We start from the raw sequence: 20,368 nt of genomic DNA, 5'->3' as shown, positions 1-20,368 counted from the left end.
ACAATATCATTTTGTTATATTTTTATTTATCAGTACATCAAAACGAGGTTTTATGCTGTTGGCAGCTGAAAGGAACAGTAGCCTACTGATCATAATGAAACATCAGTTACAGATGTTCGATGTCTGCCTTTATTAAAGTTGATTATAGAAAACAGTTGCTCACAAATATAAATGTTGAGCCAAACATAGCAATCATTTTCACAGCCAGCCTGTGTAGTGGTGGATATTATTGCTAATGTTTAGTCTTGTAAAACTCAACCAGGCTAGTAGTATTATTCAAACGATCTTTAGTCCTTAGGTCACATTGAAGATCAATAAGTTCGAGCTGTAAATCGTTGAATGTTAAATGTTGTGTTCCGTCTATTAGATTCCTTCATACTTTACTGTATCAGTAGGTAAGCAACGTGAAGCAGTTACTGAGAATAGGCCTATACACTGCACTCCACTAGATAACTTGAGTGGTCGTTTCCCTCTCCTCTACCTATATCAAGTCTATGTCATTCTGACGTATCTTCCTCTCCATTTCGGCGAGCGGTAAACACCGCTCTCCCGCTCCGAAGGAGCGCGCGCGCTCGTTGAGCGCTGTTTGTGCAGGCCTGCTCTATAGTCTATGTTATATGGCGAAATTTTGAGAATTCCCATAAACCCGATATAACTGTTACGAATTGTAATTTTGTGACGAATCGTAATTGTTACGAATTCTAATTGTGTAACGAATCGTAATTGTTATGAATTGTAACTCTATGCCGAATTGTAATTGTGACAAATAAATTGTGGCAAGTTCCCCGGATCCCGATAAAAATATGTTTGCCTTTATATCCCCAACCAGTCTTCTCAGTTTGTGTATTGAATTCTGGAAACATTTTGTGTAACATAATTGCAACAGTTTCACTTATCTGCAGGTTGGTTCTGCTGCTCTATTTCAGCCTTGTTCAACAATTATTAACTGTTAAGTAACGAAAAGATTGATCAGTGAACGAATGTGTAAAGAGTAACTCTTAGTGATTGCTGTACGAGCTTCACTAGTAGGCGGTATATGCTGGAGGCGTTGATAACATTTTTTGTGTCATACGTATACGTATCTTTAATTATTCATTATGCTCTTACCGAAGTTAATAACCCAAGTTTTGCACTTGTGCTCAAGTAAACGTTTCACGGTTGCATTGAATATTAAATTGAGTGAAGTATGAGAAGAAAAGTAAAATATAATATGCTTGCCGGCAGGTATTTTTATTCGAGCTAGACTGTGCTTGTAATGTTTTCTTTGGCTTCTCTCCGCCGGGTTTCTTAAAATACGCTTTAAACATACGAAACTTTACAAAATGAAAACATTGATAATGATTGCTTGCCATCGTCGGTCAGTATTGATTATATGTATAAATTATGGTAATAATAATAATAATAATAATAATAATAATAATAATAATAATAATAATAATAATAATAATATTGAGGTTCTAGCTGATATTTTATTTATCAGGTAGTACACCTCGACGATATATGTTAGAGAAAGATAAATTATTTGTATGCATCAGAAGTGTGATTAGTGTACCTGTAGCTAATCGGCGATGTATGCAATGGAGGGGGAAAAGGCCTGGCCACCCTATCCTATTATCTTCTGGCCTAGTTGCCTTATAAATGGTGTCGTGTTGATATCACTTGTGAGCTTCAGACCTGTCTTCGGACCGTTGACTAAACAACAACAAAACATTAATAATAATGATAATAATAATAATAATAATAATAATACTAATAATAATAATAATAATAATAATAATAACAACAACAATAGTAATAATAAATATAAATGACACTGGGAACGAAACTAAACGCAGATTAATATGGAAAATACCTGTAATTATTCGATTAGGAAGTTTTTATCATCTATTCTGCTTTCAAAAAAGATAAAAGTTGGAATTTATAAAATACACTCAGGGACAAAAAAAACCGGACACTTTAATATTTGCTGGTATTTTGTTGCCAATTATTTCAAAATGAAACAAAACCCATTTAAACAAAATAATATTTCATTTAGCACCTTATACGACAACATTTGAAAAAAAAAAAATCTCTGATGAGAAAATTTACAAAAAATTACAAAGGGCGTACTACTATGGCATCGTTTGGTCTAACTGTTTTTTCATTTTATGGTGCCTTAAACATTAAAAACTCTCTTTAGTAACGGGTACTACCCCCTCTGGCTTGAATAACTGCATCCATACGCCTTGGCATGCTCTCAATTTGGTTAACAATGTCTTCTTGAGGAATAAGTTCCCATTCTTCGCCTAGTGCTCGCCTCAACTCTTGTAATGATTCTGGTCTCGGTCGTCTATTCCTAACACTCCGTCCCAGCATTTCCCACACGTGTTCAATTGGATTCATGTCTGGACTCCTTGCTGGCCATGGAAGAACATGGATTCCCACTTCTTGGAGATAATCTCCGACCACATGGGCAATATGCGGCCGTGCATTATCATGCATTAAAACAAAATTATCGCCTACAAATTGGCCAAATGGCACAACATGATCAGCCAAACATTCATTTATATACCTATCAGCTGTTAGTCTTCCATTTTCAACAAAAACCAACTCTGTACGAGCATCCGTACACACTCCTGCCCAAACCATCACTCCACCACCTCCATACGGCACATTTTCGGAAATGCAACACTGTGAAAATCGTTCTCCCCTCCTTCTCCAAACTCTTTCACGTCCATCAGGTGAGCACAGATTGAAACGGGACTCATCAGTGAACAGAACACAGCTCCACTGTCCATTTCTCCAATCCCTGCGATCATTTGCAAAACGCAGTCGTTCAACTCTATGCATCCTGAGAAGTCTGGGACCAGTTGCAGGTCTACTTGATATCAGTCCACTTGCTTTCAACCTCCTTCTAACTGTTTTGGCCGAAATTTGGCGTCCATGCTTGTTAACAAATTGCTGGGCTACACTAGTAGCTGGCAGGTTGCGCTCCCTAAGAACTCTCAACACCATATACCTGTCTTCATTTGGATTTGTAGCTCTTGGACGACCCGAACCTGGTCTTCTGGTATATTCTAGGGTCTCTCTATACCGTTTTATGGCATCATGGGTTGTGCTTCTAGCCATATTCATAACATTTGCAATGTAACATACACTGCGTCCATCATCGTAAAGGGCTACAACTCGAGCCACATCTTCAGGTCGCATCTTGTTTTAAGACAAATGTTACAACCCCACTTAAACTCAGAAAATGTAAAGATAAAGAAATAACGAATGATAACGATAATGAAGCACAAAATGGTTGAGACAAAATTGTTATAGCTGAGACTCCGAAAGCAAAATTGGAATATTTGGTTGTAATGGCTTGTTTATAAAATAAAAAACAATCAACAATGTATACACGTCTCCATAACAACAGATAGCTACCATAATGTTGTATGAGAAGATAATGTTTTGCAAAATACCAGCAAATATTAAAGTGTCCGGTTTTTTTTGTCCCTGAGTGTATTTATATTACTGGTTGTTCTGTATGGTTGTGAAACTTGGACTCTCACTTTGAGAGAGAAACAGATATTAAGGGTGTTCGGGAATAAGGTGCTTAGGAAAATATGTGGGGCTAAGAGGAATGAAGTTACACAACGCAGAACTGCACGCATTGTATTCTTCATCTAACATTATTAGAAACATTAAGTCCAGACGTTTGAGATGGGCAGAGCATATAGCACGTATGGGTGAATCCAGAAATCCATATAGAGTGTCAGTTGCTGGAACAGAGGGAAAAAGACCTTTGGAGGGTACGAGGCGTAGGTGGGAGGATAATATTAAAATGGATTTCAAGGAGGTGGGATATGATGGTAGGGGCTGGGTTAATCTTGCTCAGGATAGGGACCGACTGATGGCTGGCTTATGGGTGGCAGTGAACTTCCGGGTTCTCTAAAAGTCATTTGTTGGTAAGTAAAAAGTAATAATAATAATAATAATAATAATAATAATAATAATAATAATAATAATAATAATAATATAGGCCCTATAGGAGGTAATAATAATAGTAATATCAGTAATAATAATAATAATAATAATAATAATAATAATAATAATAATAATAATAATAATAATATAGGCCCTATAGGAGGTAATAATAATAGTAATAACAGTAATAATAATAATAATAATAATAATAATAATAATAATAATAATAATAATAATAATAATAATAATAATAATATAGGCCCTATAGGAGGTAATAATAATAGTAATAACAGTAATAATAATAATAATAATAATAATAATAATTCTGTGCGCGACAGCCCATAGAGGGTCAAGACCTACCAGCTGACTAGTGGCCTTACTTCGACGTACCTCAGTAGGGTTGACCGACCAGCGAACCAGTATGTAGTAACGTGTGGTTAGCACGATGTTGTCTCCAGCCGTTATATCTGGCTCGAGGAACTGGATCTCACTACTCACTGTAGTTACCCCAAATTCATCACGATGCATAATGGGTACCGGTACCATACATCATCGTCATCATCATCATCATCGTCTGTGGTACTATAGCCCTCTTAGTTTTACATTGACCTTCTTTAGAACAGCTTACCGAATATTCCTTCCCGGTGCTCTCTGATTCCATCTCTTTATTCTTGTTTTAGCAAGATCATCCTTGACATCTTCCCAACACCGTAACTTCTAACTCTCATTTTACCACTGGTTTTGTATCTAATAGCTTTTGGATATTCATATTTTAGGAGAAAAATTCGCTCCGGCGCCGGGGATCGAACCCGGGTCCTTGGTTCTACGTACCAAGCGCTCACACCATTGAGCTACGCCGAACCTCAATCCACAGCATCGGATCGAACCCCCCTCCTCCAGTGTTTTTCCCTTTGTGGCCTGACTCCAAGTTGGGCATGTATGTTGTAATTTAGGCCTGTATTAAGTCAACTGCCATTATACGAGGAGCGCAAGAACCAAGGACCCGGGTTCGATGCCCGGCGCCGGATCGAATTTTTCTCCTCTAATATTAATTGTTACCATAACAGATGTACGTATTCTCTAGGACCAAAAAATAATCTTTACATGGATTCTTCGAGCAACAGTGCATATTACTGTACATATCACTGCATATTGCTATGGAATCCTGGCCGCCAAGTCACTCAACTGAGTGCGCTCCTGGTATAATGGCAGTTGACTTAATATAAATATCAACATACATGCCCAACTTGGAGTCAAGCCACAAAGGGAAAGACACTGAAAAAGAGGGGTTCGATCCGGTGCTGTGGATTGAGCTTCGGCGTAGCTCATGGTGAGAGCGCTTGGTACGTAGAACCAAGGACCCGGGTTCGATCCCCGACGCCGGAGCGAATTTTTATCTTCTAATATTGTTACCACAACAGATGTAGTCTGTAGGATCAAAAAATAATAATCTTTACGTCGATTTTGGATATTCGTTTACTTTACATCTTGATTATGTGGTCGAGTCACTCCTATCATCTGATTTTAATATCAATGGCAATATTAGCCTCTTTAGAATGACATGAGAAAATATCTTCCCCGCGAAGCCTCGAACCAGCATCTATTAAATATCTCTGGTTCGACAGTAAGTACTGTGTGGAACATTATTGCGGACACATCCGGTAAATAACTCTTCGTGGGACTTGTCCTGCGTGTGATACAGCCGAGAATTTGCACACTGGCAATAACGAACTACAAGGGATGTTGTGCGTTCATTGTTATACCCCATTTAAAAGAAGTCGCGAGCCTCAAGCAAATGTTTGCACTCTCAGCCGTACAGCTCGCGATTATTAGAGATGAAGAAAAAAGCTCATTAAAAATGTCGTTCCATTCCCTCCCCCTTCATTGCAGTACAAAGCAAACTTAGTCCAAATCCTTCATTCGCCATCGTTAACTAAGGAATATTGTAGTTACGTTGCTTGGAGCGCCCCCTTCTTTTCTCAGGTTGAAATTACATTGGTTGTTTGCTTTATAATATTCTCTAGTGTCGCGATACACGCGTTTCCGGGAGGTAAAAAGAGATCGAGCAATTAAAATGAGCAAAACTGGTTTTAGCTTTTCATTGTTACTTTAATTAATGTATGCGTCTTAACATTTTAGATTAATTAAATTGGTATACTGTCGCCTTCCTATCCCTGTTGAACACTGTCGTTTCAGCTATGCTGTGTCATAGAAAGTACAGGTAACATGAAGTAAGACTAATCATTTCGACCTGGATTATATGTTTGATTACGTAGCTTGTCTCGGGGTAGACTTATTACAATTTCTTGAAAATTAATATACCCGCATTTCATTGCATTTTCCGGATTTGATTTGTAACCTGTGCTAAACGATCCACTGTTGACTGGTATGCGAATTAAATGGGTATGTCAGAAGATGAGAAACATACACCATGTGCGTAAAATAATGTAACGAAAATACACAGCTATAATAACTACTGAAGCTTTCCTGGCGACGTGATAATTCGAAATTTTCTCGGGCTTCCAGCCAGGTCATAAGTTAGTGATCCACCGACGTTTGGAGGATGTTCTTCTTGCCTGAAGATGAGGAAGATGAACATCCTCGAAACGTCGGTGGATCACCAACTTATGACCTGGCTGGAAGCCCGAGAAAATTTCGAATTAACACAGCTATAACTTTGAAACTACTTAACATATATTTATTCTGTTCGCTTTGTATGATTAATTTATATTGAAACTTTACTTACACAGTTACCACATGCGCGCATCTTGTTGCTCTGACGATGCTTAATCAATAATAATTTCGGTCCAGTTTTTTAAACTGTTACTTATTTAAACAAATTTCCCCCAAAACAGGGGTTGCTCTGAAGGACAAAGTATACCAAATATACAAGTGGACCTATTACTAAATGCGTACAATTTTATGAAAAAATTTCCGTGAGAAATATAATCAGTATTTTTATGCTATTAATTTACTTTATATATGTGATTTATCAGAAGATAGATTGAATATTTTAGAGCTGTCAAAGAAACAGTCTTGGCCGAAGAGAATTCAATATTGAAATCTTTGCAGAAATTAATAATTTTTTGTGTCATTGTTGATATGGCATCTCTGATTCTTCACATAAGACCTGAAGATTCCTTACGGGCGTTCTATAGACCTTGTCCTTTACTTAAACCCACATAAAAGATCTAGCGTAGTTAAATCTGGTGACAGCGGGTGTCAAGAAATGTCGCTTCTCCAGAAAACAGAGTTTTTTGCAATATATTGTCGTTTACGTCATTGCTGTTCAATAAATCTATGACAAAATTACATCTTTTTTTCTTGTCCCATGATTTTAAATTCTGCAGAATTTTCTCTTTCTATGGATAGAATTTAAGACGCTCCCGAAGAATTTTATGGATGGTTAATTGTGGAATTTGCAAGTCTCGTTATGTAGTACGAGGAATCGATTCTATGGGATTGTGTTGAATAGCTTCCTGTACTGCTTTGTTGTTTAAATTATTTGAGCTTCTGGTACATTGGGTCTTCTAGTTATGACGCCTTTTCTACGCTATTTTTTTTTTCATATGTTGTAGACAACAGGGAGTTGATGACACCACTGAAAACCGCAACTCAATATATCAAATGGTTCTCAATGTATATAGCGAAGGAATTTTGTTCATCACTGCTGCTGACGTCACACTGCCTCACTGTGGCTTGTGTTGTGTAAGCTCGCAGCTGCCTAACGTTTTGTTATGAAACGAACGGCATTTTTTGCGATTTGATATGAATTATAGTGAATATAACGTGATTAACTACTGGGTGTTCATTTCAAAGTGTGTCATGACGTCACTGTTGTGAGTCAGCGATTTGAAGCGAGTTTCAGCTTTTATGTCAGAGAAGTTGCCTATTAATCAAAGCGTTCAATCTGAACTTGAGAACGTGTACGGTATAACTTGAACGTCGTAGCAACAGATGGCGGTCTGTACGGTCTGTATGCTACCATAACCTCTTTCGAACTGTGTTTTGCGCGGGCAAGTTGTACGCAGGGTATTTATCATCGGTTGCATACGGCAACATTCCACACTACAAATCAAATGCTCCGTGTCCATGTTGACCGCCAAAGTTAATGCCAAAAAATACGTAAGTAATCGTCTTAACCCTCTCCATATATCCCGACAGTAAGAAAAAACTCACCTCAGTACGTGTTTCCAAACAGTTCACATTCCTGCCACTGCAGGTGTTACCGTACGTATCGGTAAGTACTCTTCAGAATGAACGCCGTACTAGCCAGGCAACTTCTCTGGCACATAGGTAATATGCCTCTGCGGAAGTGTAGGAAGATTGAATTCTCTAGGCTCATCGACTAGCCACATGACGGCATACAGCGAACCATGACACACTTTGAACTGAACACGCAGTAGAGTAAGAATGAACTTGGTGCGGAGCGGCAGTGTGACGTCACACACATCACCAGTATCCATGTTTAGAGGTATGTTACTTGGAGACCATTGGTGGTAGGTCTAGTTTGCGCCGTTATGTGTGTAATTAAATGCATATTGTTTAGAATATAACATCCCAGAATGTGATTTTTAGGTAGACGACGATGATATTGAATGTAATCTCATGAATGAATCTGCTGACACAAGTAATTGTTTGCACAGGGCGTCAGACAGTGGGGTGTACCAGACGCCGCCCGCACCAAAGTCCCTAGAGTCGAGCTACCTGTCGGACGACCTCGCTCTGTTCCACCACCACCAGCACCAGCAGCAGAGGGACCCGGACCAGATGAGCATCTCGTCCACGACGTCCAGCACGGGCGGCCCCTCGCCCCGGGATCGCCGATGCGAGGGCGCCAGCTCCGGCATCTACATGCCCATGGCGCCCGGCCACGGACACGCTCACGCTCACAGCCACAGCCCCGGCTCCAATAGCAAAGTCTCGGTGAGTCGAGATCTGGTTGCGGTATTCAACCTCTTGCCTTCTTTTCCTAATTTTATCGCTCCTTCATTACCTTTCTCTAATTGTTATAACCTACTTTTATTGATAATAATAGACCTAATTGATATTTGGTCACTTCCTAAGTCATGGCAACTATGTTTTGTTATACAAACATTTCATGATATACATAATATGAAAATACACAATGTACTTTACCAATAATGTTTCTTACAGTGGTTACTCAGGAAGTATTGTAGACAATGGAGAAGAGTAAAAAAATCATCTATCGTAATAATGTTGAGCACAATAATCTCCACGCACATTAACACATAAAGAACCTTCGAAATAATCACCAAGGCAAGCAACCGTTCACTGCCAACGATGAGGAAGGCGACGAATACCATCAGCTGCTTCATTGTACAGTCTGGTAATCTCGCGTCGCACTGCGTTAGCGATGTCTTCTTGTGTAGGGAAGCAAATCCTACGCAGTGGATCTTTCAATTTCGATATGAAATCGAAATAGCATGGTGACAGATCGGTCGAGTAGGAGGGATGGTCTAGTACTTCCCATCTCCAGCACAGTAAAAGAGTCTTAACAATGTCTGCTGTATGGACTGTTGCATTATCGTAAAGGATGATTGCATTGTTAAACAACTCGGGACGTTTATGTATGGAAGAGCACGATCTTCAACAGCTTCTAGGAGTTGTGCGTGACATTTCCTCGCGTTTTGACCGCGAAGCACTGCTATTTTTACGTATATGCTCGTTGTTCTAGCCGACTGACGTCCATACTAACTTGACAACGGTTGAAAACCAACTGACTTCCGCGCATCCCTTCCTCTTCCGTCCTTGAATATCTACACCATCTAGCGGCATCAATAGGCTAAGCACCATACGTCTCAATGTCAATGCTGCATATCGAAAAATGTGGATCGCGGTCTGGGATTCCGGGAAAAAAAATAGTTGCCATGACTTAGTAAGTGACCCTAGTATTATTATTGTTATGTTTCTTATTATAAGTATCGTAGATCTTCTTGGACCGTGAAATTTTAATTGTTAAACAAAGAAGCGAGTTACTATCCAACTTGTATGTTGTCTCTCCCAACCAATTGCAGCCTCCAACTGATACCCTCCTGCCAATCGCCGTGACAATAGAAGTACACTCATAATTTGTATAAATATACCTATAATGCCAAAAATTTACTTACAGCAAATCTAATGAAACGTCACAAACTGTGCGTTTATTTTTATTGTTTGAAAATTTTTCCACTACACTATCACTACTGCTTTCATTGTAATGAGTTATAAAGAGCCCGGATGTTAGGCAAAATGCCTTTTTAAAAATGAGTGTATGTATGAAAGATTTATTAGAGATAAACACGTTTCCATACATTTGGGGACGATAGGCCCAATTTTTATTTTATCTTTTTTGCCTAGTTTAAGGTTAAATGTTTTTTTTAGCCTTTTTGCGTCGTTATTGTACTTTTTGTATATTTTTAATGCATTTAAAATAAACCGCACATAAATTATATATAAAAAAACAAAAAAGAATGGTTGTACAAATTAAAAATATATATTCACCTCACACAAATATTTGCTGAGAATCTTATTCTCAAGCAACACATATGTTTCCAAGAAGTCGTAAACTTTTCTCCCCTACCGATCCCATCTTTTATGTCACTTAACAAAGATCTTTGAACAGTTTAACCCTCAGTGCTCAGGTTACTTCGGGGTTTACCAGCGAAAGAAAAAGGGCGAGGGAAGTATTAAAAGCAAGTCTCTAATCCCTTCTCACACCCCTCTTTTTGAGACAATACACAGCCGGTTTTTCCCGATCTCTGAAAGAAAGTAGAGACAGAGACAGTCCTTCTGAAATAAGTTGTTTTAAGTTTGCTCCAATCACTTCAGTAGAAGTAGAAAGATCTTTTTCCACCATGAAAAACATTCTCTCTGAGAGGCGACTCACAATGACAGTTTACAACTTAAAAAAGCATCTTGTTGTGACATGTAACCAAGGAAATTGAGTACGGTATGGGATAGTTTATTATTTGTCTATTTTTGTTGTCTATTTCCATGAGTAATAAGGCCTATTTCACTGCCTATTTTTACTATTTTTAGTGCGTATATGCCTGCCTATTTTAACCAAAATAAATGCCTAAACATCTATCTTATCCTCTTGTCATTGAGACTTCTGTGTATGTAGTTATCTTTCCCGTAGGGCGCAGATGATGGATCTGCCTTTCCTTCTAAACGTTATAAGTGATAGAGATTATATTATTTGCCTCTCCATCAATACACTTCTATTTTTCCTGCGCCTTCTTACACTTGAACTCGCTCTTAAAATACTCCTTAAACTAGTGCCTCCAAAATCAGTGATGGGTGATTTCGCGTAGAATGGATAATAACTTCGAAATTGTAAGAGCAATTTTGTGCAAAAGATAGAATTCGTGAATCGTTCGTCGTATCACGTATTTGCCAGAGTCTCAGTATTAGTACTAGCGGTCTTTTACCATCGACGTTACTTTCCTGGTGCATTCATTGATGTTCTTTCCGCCAGTTATTTTTGTTCACGCAAAGGTCTCTTCACTTCTGTTAGGCACACCTTGTTTGCCTCTGTTACTCTCTGTGCCTTATTTTTGACTACCTACTCTGCTTATTTCCTCATAAAATTGTATAGGGTAAACTGGGGTCTGTTGGACAGTCGGGCATGTTGGAACCTCTGTACTTTAACGTGTTACCTCGCCACTTGTGGGCACCACATTCTGCTAGAAGTCAATGACGGAAGTAGCCCCACTCGTGGTTACTTCCGTCATTGACTTCTAGCAGAATATGGTGCCCACAAGTGGCGAGGTAACACGTTAAAGTACAGAGTGTCCAACATGCCCGACTGTCCAACAGACCCTAGTTTACCCTACATTAAGAACGATTTCTCTTGTTCATCCCCTTTTAGTAGGCCTACTATGTTTTAGATTAAAAAGTATCGGCGGAAGATCGATTTCTTCTAAGCAACTGAGTATACTTTCCTTGGTGTCATTGCTCTTCCCTTGTCTACCCGAGTCTTTTTTTTTTTGACCCAACTCTGCATAGGACAACCACCATAAAGACTCGCTTGCTAACTTTCTTTTTCCTCACAAGTGCCAAAAATATATGTGATACTTATGCTGTTTATAATTGTTATTCTTCTGTCGTTTGTTTTTAGATCTACTGTTTTCTTTCTTATTCTTCTACTTGTTTTTCTTATATAGGGTAATTCACGACTAATGACCGTGCTTTGAGAATCAGTTCTATAAGTTATTTTGAGCGTGAAATGCAATATGAACATGGGTCCGTCTATCAACTGTCAAAGAGTTACAGCTGATTGAATTCTACGAAAGTAGCAGTAGTTTTGAGCAGAACTAAGAATTATTCACTTAAAATACACAGAAATATTAAAAAAAAATACTGTATTGATCATAAAATAAACATACCTCATTTTGGAAGCAGATTGTGAAATATCCTTCATTTCACTTCAGTGCACTTGACCGCACAGGTGTGAATGGCGCGCGTAGTGTTCCGTACCTCGGCACGGCTGTCCCTGATAAGCACAGCTTATCCGCAGACCTATCTTATCCTTCTCCCCCGTACTTCACGTCACGTCACAGCGCAACGCTGTGTTTAGTCTTAATTTCCAATGTTTGTTTTGCTTGCAAACAACTCTAAAGCCTGACTCACAGTATGACGTTTAAATTTTTACGAATAACTTACAGTAATAATCAGGTCTATGTTCATATTATATTTTATGCTCAAAATGGCCTAAAGAAACTGATTCCTAAGGCGCGAGTCATTAGTCGTGAATCACCTTTATATTTATTCTTATACTAAATAGTTTCTTAGTTATTTGCTTTTATTCTTGTAGTTTTTATTTCTGTTATTACACTAATCATTGTTTTACTTGTCCTTTTTTATTTTACGACGCTATATCAACTGATATGGTTGTATGGCGTCTGAGTGAAGTGAAGGCAATAATGCCACCGAAATAAATTGAAGGTTCAGCGCTGAAACTTACCCAACATTTGCTCTTATTATGTTGAGGGAAAACTCGGGGAAAAAACTCAATTAGGAAACTTGTCTCAATTAAGGTCCACTCTCGTGACGGTCAGACATGCTAACCGTTATTCCACAGCGGTGGACTACTTGTTCTTGAGCTTCCACTTTACATAAATAGAGGTGTTTATCTGGCGGGGCATGGAACATATTCAAGCACTTCAGTCCAAATAGGCTCTTCCAATGATGGTATTAGTTACGTGCCAATTGTGTTTCCTTACAAAGCCGCTCCACCATCCACCTCAGTATTAATTTATTTTCAGCTATCAAATCCGAATACCATAGCTCTGGTGGTGATCTGCCATACCTCACGGATCTACATAAGTCATGTCCCCTTCAGGAGGAAGAAAGAACGTGGGGGGAAGGGGACTTCAATGCCTCTTTAGAGATCTGTGAGTCGTGTAGAATTCACTACCACTGTCATATACCAATCCTTGAACAAATCCCGAGTCCACACCTGTGGAGTAACGGTCAGTGCGTCTGCCGCGAAACCAGGTGGCCCGGGTTCGATTCCCGGTCGGGGCAAGTTACCTGGTTGAGGTTTTTTCCGGGGTTTTCCCTCAACCCAATATGAGCAAATGCTGGGTAACTTTCGGTGCTGGACCCCGGACTCATTTCACCGGCATTATCACCTTCATCTCATTCAGACGCTAAATAACCAAAGATGTTGATAAAGCGTCGTAAAATAACCTACTGAAAAAAAAACAAATTCCCAGAGACAACCGCTATGGCTGACGATCGATTCGGCGTCACTCAGACACAGGTGGTGCCCTATCTTTCGAAAGTGAGATGGTAGTAAAAATTAAATTGTGGATAGTGTTTGTGAAATGACGAAGGAAAAGCGAGAGAACTCCGGAGACAACCGTCATACATAACCCTGCCTTTGTCTGCTAGAAATACAATTCTCTAAATGCCGACATTTGAACTTGAATCGTCGTAAGCCAGCCGTTTACTAACCGTGCTAATAAAGCGGCTTTTTTGTTCTTATTCTTGTTCTTACACTTTTTCTTGTACTTGTATTTCAAATTCTTTTTTGTTATATTTAGACTTCTTCTCGTTTTCTGTCGATCTTTTTCTTCTGCTTGTTTTTTGGTCCTTTAGGTATGTTGTTCTACTTGTGCTTATTTTCTTTCTATACTTTTTGCTTTTGTTAATCGATTTCTTATATTGTTCTGCTTCGTTATTTGTTCTATCGTCCTCGGTGGCCTTTACTGATATGTTGGCCGTTGGATGCCAGACCGAGGGCGACGCGTTTTAGAACATTTTAAAATGTACTAGTAATGTTTTGGATAAAATCGAAATTGTACACCACACAAGTAGGCCTAACTTATCACATTTAATAATGGGATATTTCTCAATAATATTTCTCACTGATATTTATTCTTACGCTCTCAGCTGCTTCTTTGTACATGAATTGAAAAGAATAGAACTAAATACAATATTTCTGTTGACAATATTCCTTTCGTGGAAATACTTTCGCTTCACTTTTCTTTTTTAGAAAGCAAGCAGTAACACAGTCTTTCGTTTAATATTTTTGAGTTACGTTACATAACTTATACTCGGATACAGAGTTTTCTACTTCGTAGCGATATCGTTTCCCTTTCAGAATTTTATTTCTGGCGACTTCATTTTCAAAACTGTAATAGGAGGACTTTCTAAGAAAATATATGAAAAGGAAGCATTTGCAAAATGTAATATTTTAGAACGACCAGAATAATAATAATTTTAGGAGATTCGAAAAGGGAGTAATCTTTGCAAAATATGGGCTATTTCACAAAAGCCACAAAGAGTGATTGACCTTTTCTATTTTGCAATCCCTGAGGATGTGAGCCTTTTTTACTGCACCGCGATTTATGTGTGCCGCAGTAGCGGCGAACGACCTTTAAATGTTAAATTCCATATTGGTACAATGTGGGAAGAAGTAGAGCGTGTCGTGGATTCCTTTCGTCCGATTCAATTCGTTGTTCTTTCAGTCCCACATATTACGTTACATTCGAAAGAATGTTTCAATTCGACACGAACTGTCTGTTGTGGCAAGAGTATTTTACTATTGCGATATTTGTCTTTTGAGGAAAGTAAGGTATTTATCCATATTAGTGTAACAGTAATTCATATATATTTTAATGATTTTAGATGTAGATAATTCTGTTTCTCTTTGTTATGCCATTTGTATTTTGAAATAATTAATTATTAGCAGCAAATCACTGATTAAGCTCAAGAAACTCGCTCTGGATACATGAAAATGTAAATTATTCGTTAAAACGCTCTCTTGATGGACTTTAATTCATCTTACTAGTGCGCGTAAAATCTGTAATTTGTCATGGCACCTAAATGTTTTGCATCTTATTGGTATCCAAAATGCAGTTTATTTTATACCATTTAGATATATCTATTAAACTGAAGGTTTATATATTAAGTATCTGTTTCCTGTCTTCGTTAGATTTCTCGTCAAAGACCGTGTGGCAGTCAAACTTTTACGGAATCTCATTTCTGCTGCTGTTGATATTTATGTTTTATTTTGTGGGCCTTTAAACCTAAAAATGTTTCTTTACGTTTTGTCGTTAGGGATATCTCTAATTGAATACCTGCGAGCAAAAAGGTTTTAACAGGCAAGTTTCTAAATTTTACAGAAGAGAATAAAATTATTTTCTACTCTATAATTGTAGGCCTATTTGAAAATGTTTTCTATCTTACTCTTTGCATTTCATGGTACATGTAGTCTATAACAACATGTTAAACTGAAGAAAACATTTAAAAAAAGGGCTTCATTTTCTAAAATGAGCAAAACGATGTGTTTTTTCGTGCAAAAAAAGTTGTATTAGTTGCTTATATTATAAGTTTACCTTTCGACTGTATGAAGTTTTTCTTTCTGCATAGTAGGCTACATCAAAGGTACTAAACAAAATATTACTTAGTTAATTACTTCTGTACAGTAAACATGAATGATGTCGTTTATTATTTTATGCGTTTCGGTACAGAAAAATTCATGCAAGTTCTTTTAAAACTTTCATAAAACTTCATGTACTTTTTTGGAATGTATTGGCACATAGTAATGAGTTCCTCTTTTATTTTCCACGAATACAATCTGTTATTTATCAATTTAACGTATAAACAAGACAGTTTGTGCAAACTTACAACTGATGAAATTGTTATTCCTGTTCTCCCTCGAGAAAGTTTTGCTACGTTTGCTGAATGTCATGGCTGTAAGACATTCTCTGTTCCTTTACTGTTGCTAGGAATTTACTTAAGGGAAGACTCCACTGAAAAACGTGAAAATTTTTTTAAAATTCTTTAGCTATTTCACTTATTCAGAATTTATATTTTCATACCCCAAATGGATTCAGCTCAATTCTGATTAAAAATACTCTTATGTTTACACTTTTTAAATTAAGGCTGGAAGGGGGCGTGGAATTTAAAGAGCTGTCAAAATTGTTTTTCATCGAAGAATTCTTTTTTAAAATTTCTGATTACAAATCTAGTAACTTTTTGTTGGCTCCCTGAAGTTACTAGATGAATGTAGCGGAGGAGAATATTAATTTACATAAATATTCATTTTATTTTCAAATCTATTTTTCTGTGTTCATTTTTGTTCATTCAACACCAACTTTCTTATGCCAAATATTAATCAATCTGGATGAAATTTTTACTGCAAGTATTTATGAGCTAGCTGCATGTTTCTATGCATTTATTTTGTGAGAAATGCTGCTAGTTTATTTTATTAATATTTTTCCTAAGAAAAATAATGCTGCTAGTTTATTTTATTAATATTTTTCTTAAGAAAAATATTAATAAAGTAAACTAGCAGCATTTCTCACAAAATAAATGCATAGAAACATGCAGCTACCTCAAAAATACTTGCAGTAAAAATTTCATCCAGATTGATTAATATTTGGCATAAGAAAGTTGGTATTGAATCAACAAAAATTAACACAGAAAAATAGATTTGAAAATAGAATGAATATTTATGTAAATTAATATTCTCCTCCGCTACATTCATCTAGTAACTTCAGGGAGCCAACAAAAAGTTACTAGATTTGTAATCAGAAATTTTAAAAAAGAATTCTTCGATGAAAAACAATTTTGACAGCTCTTTAAATTCCACGCCTCCTTCCAGCCTTAATTTAAAAAGTGTAAATATACGAGTATTTGTAATCAGAATTGAGCTGAATCCATTTGGGGTATGAAAATATAAATTCTGAATAAGTGAAATAGCTAAAAAAAAATTTGAAAAAATGTTTATGATTTTCAGTGGAATCTTCCCTTAAAGTGGGAAATTAATCGAATTATCTATTGACAACACTGCTAGACCACAAGTGTAATTTATTTATCATTGCTTCAGTCTTATGCTGAACAGTGAACACCTAAAGCTGGACCCTGAAAATTGAATTCCAAGAACTTAAAAATGTAAAATAACAGACTTGCAAGCTAAGAGAAGTCCCTCAGGTGATCTCATTCGTAGTAGACTATATATCTCGGCAAGTCTGACACAAGCAAACAAATATTCTTTCAAGCTGAGGAAAATCAGAGAACGCGATGAAGTTAAATTTAATTGAAATTCCATTTGAAAAATATATCTTGTTCCTGCGGATCCCTTTCGAATTACTCGCGGACCCAGGTTGGGAATATAGACTATTGGTATCTCCCAGAGTACACATTACTGGAATTTAACTATGTTTGTGATGCTGCTTGCAGCCCACCCCACCGAAGAAGCCACCTCGCCGCAACCTCTCCGTCTCCCCCACGCACCTCCAGCCATCGATGACCATGTCAGCAGACAGCGGCGCCATCTGTGGAGGTGCGTACGAGTACCTGTTCCTGGCCCGTAGCGGCGTCCGCAGCCACGGCGATCTTGAAGATTTGCAATGCCTGGGGACGCAGACCCTGGGCGGCGGGCGTCGCGAAGCCCTGCTACGGCACCAGGGCCGTAGTGTCGACCAGTATGTAGATATGAAACTCCGGCAGAGTATTCAACAACATCAAGCAGCGGCTGTGGCGGCAGAAGCGTTCCACACGTTCAGAGGACGCAGCGAGGACATAGACGATAGCCTAAGTAGGAAGCATCTAGTCAGAGAGCAACCGGTAGCCATAACTTCCATGTACGAGAATTTCCCAATGAAAACGCAGAATCCTAGAAGAAAGCTGCGGAGACATCCACATAACGATAGAGCTTATGAGAACTTTGAACCGACCCAGCATCGAAACGTGGCGTCGGAGAGCGGAAAGACATTGTCTCCGGCAGCGCCTGTCGTCGTCGACGCGTCAGTGGGCGTCACGGAAGAGGAGAACCCGACTTTCGTGTCGAGCGCGTACATCACGCTCAAGTCTTCGCAGGAGTCTCTGCTGGACGAGCCCAGCAGCGGAAAGAGACATCCGCCCACCCCCACAGACGGCGGCAAAGTGAAGAAAGTGCAGGTGCCACCCCTCAGCCCTACCCACTACCAGCAGCCCCCGACGCCCGACCATCCCCCGCCCTCGGCTCTGCAGGCGGAGAAGAGCATCCATGAACGAATCAGGCCACTCAGTCAGGTATGTCGATTATCTTATTGACCAACTTACTATAGCTATGTATTACGAGCATTTAAATAAATCCCCCTCTAGACTCTTCGACCAATGTCATTCTCCGTCGTTATTCCGAATAAACTTCACCTTCAGCTGCAAATCAAGCTTTCAGGTATAATTCCCTGTAAAGTTGATTTGAATAATGTCGAGGGAAAAATTGTTCCGGGGCCGGGCATCGAACCCGGGATCTTTAGTTAAACGTACCAACGCTCTACCACTGAGCTACCCGGGAACTCTACCAGACACCGATCCAATTTTTCCCTCTATATCCACAAACCTCAAAGTGGGCTGACAACCGTCAAGCAACCAACATTGAGTGCACACTAACTCTGTGTGACTTAAATTGTGGTTTTCTGTAACGTACAGTGACGTGTATTATGGAAATCAAGCTTCCAGGTATAACTCCCTGTAAAATTGATTTGAATAATTTCGAGGGAAAAATTGTTCCGGGGCCGGGCATCGTACCCGGGACTTTTGGTTAAACGTAGGCCTACCAGCGCTCTACCAACTGAGCTACCCGGGAACTCTACCAGACACCGATCCAATTTTTCCCTCTATATCCACAAACCTCAAAGTGGGCTGACAACCATAAGCAACCAACGTTGAGTGCACACTAACCCTGTGTGACTTAAATTGTGGTTTTCTGTAACGTACAGTGATGTGTATTATGCAAATCAAGCATTCACCTTCAGCTTTTTTGTTTATTTTTATTGCGCAACCTCCGTTATTAGGATGATTTTTCAAGTCCTTAGAACTTCTCATCAAGCACGGATTTACTGCTTGGTGCCACATTATCGATTCAGCCACAGCATCCAAGTCTGACAGAGTTCGCGTGAACAGAAACACCCCTCCGCCTCCATATGATGTTCCTCTGCAGCCTCCTCAGATCAATGGCATTTGTTCGCAATTCACGTGCATGAATCTGCTGCATCCTTAACCAGAGCGATACGCTGCCATCGATTCCGCGACAATTTATCCGAAGCAGCTACACTCCCCCTGTCTACTGCAGTCCGTTGATTGAAGACCCATCAGCTTCTCTGAGATATGTGCATCTGCCGCAGACAGATGCTATCTGTAGGCGAATCCCGGAACCACGTCCGCCTTGTTCTCCTGGTCAACATGCAACTATTAAAGATGATTAATGAAATGATGTTAATGAAGGCGAAATGAGTCCGAGGTCCAACGTCGAGTTCATCTTTACAGCGATGATCGCCAACGTAGATCGCTGGAGGTTGCGTCTGAAGCAAATTCAGGACGCACATCGCCGCATACATGTTCAGTAATCGATATTTAGGGAAGGCCTTATAGAAATATTGAATCGAGTTATGGCAGTAAAACAAATTAGAATTGACAGCGATGTACGCTGATAAAGAAACCACTTCCTGACGATCATCGCCAGCGTTTATAATCGCAGGCGATGTGCGTCCGGCGATAATCGCCATAAACAAACCGTAGCTTTAACTGATCAAACATAAGTAAATCTCCCGGCAATTATCACGCTAAATCAAGATACAGGAAACATATCACCTGATTTCTCATCGCTGAGCGACTAGGCTAGGCAAGGTTATCTTTCGAGTGCAGATCTGTTCAACTGACATTGTGTACAGTTGTGGCAAAAAAAAAAAAAAAAAAAAAAAAAAAAAAAACCCGAACCGACCCTTGCAGCTTATTTCAGAGCCTTGTTCACTCCAGAGCACGATAGACTGGTAACTAAGACTTTCGTGGTTCGAATCCTGCCTGGGAAGGAAACTTTTTTTTTTTGTTCCTTATTCATAGCTATTTATTCCTAATACTTTTCGATTGCTGGTAAAATTCATGTTTTGGGAATAATAACTTAATTAAGGGGACACGC

The 20,368-nt window shown here is 38.8% G+C and overlaps 1 protein-coding gene across 1 annotated transcript in view; it reads left to right on the top strand.

Annotated features, from left to right (window-relative positions):
- Window positions 1-20,368, top strand: part of LOC138697816 (ankyrin repeat and SAM domain-containing protein 1A) — a 598,611-nt gene that overhangs the window by 303,535 nt on the left and 274,708 nt on the right. The window contains exons 8-9 of the mRNA XM_069823347.1: window positions 8,598-8,877; window positions 17,650-18,483. Of these exons, the coding sequence (XP_069679448.1) occupies window positions 8,598-8,877; window positions 17,650-18,483 (1,114 nt within the window). The remainder of the gene's footprint in view (window positions 1-8,597; window positions 8,878-17,649; window positions 18,484-20,368) is intronic.

This window comes from Periplaneta americana, chromosome 4 (assembly GCF_040183065.1).
Source record: "Periplaneta americana isolate PAMFEO1 chromosome 4, P.americana_PAMFEO1_priV1, whole genome shotgun sequence".
In the NCBI taxonomy this organism is placed as follows: domain Eukaryota; kingdom Metazoa; phylum Arthropoda; class Insecta; order Blattodea; family Blattidae; genus Periplaneta; species Periplaneta americana.
Note: the sequence above shows the minus strand (reverse complement) of the source record. Positions and strands in the feature narration are given on the sequence as shown.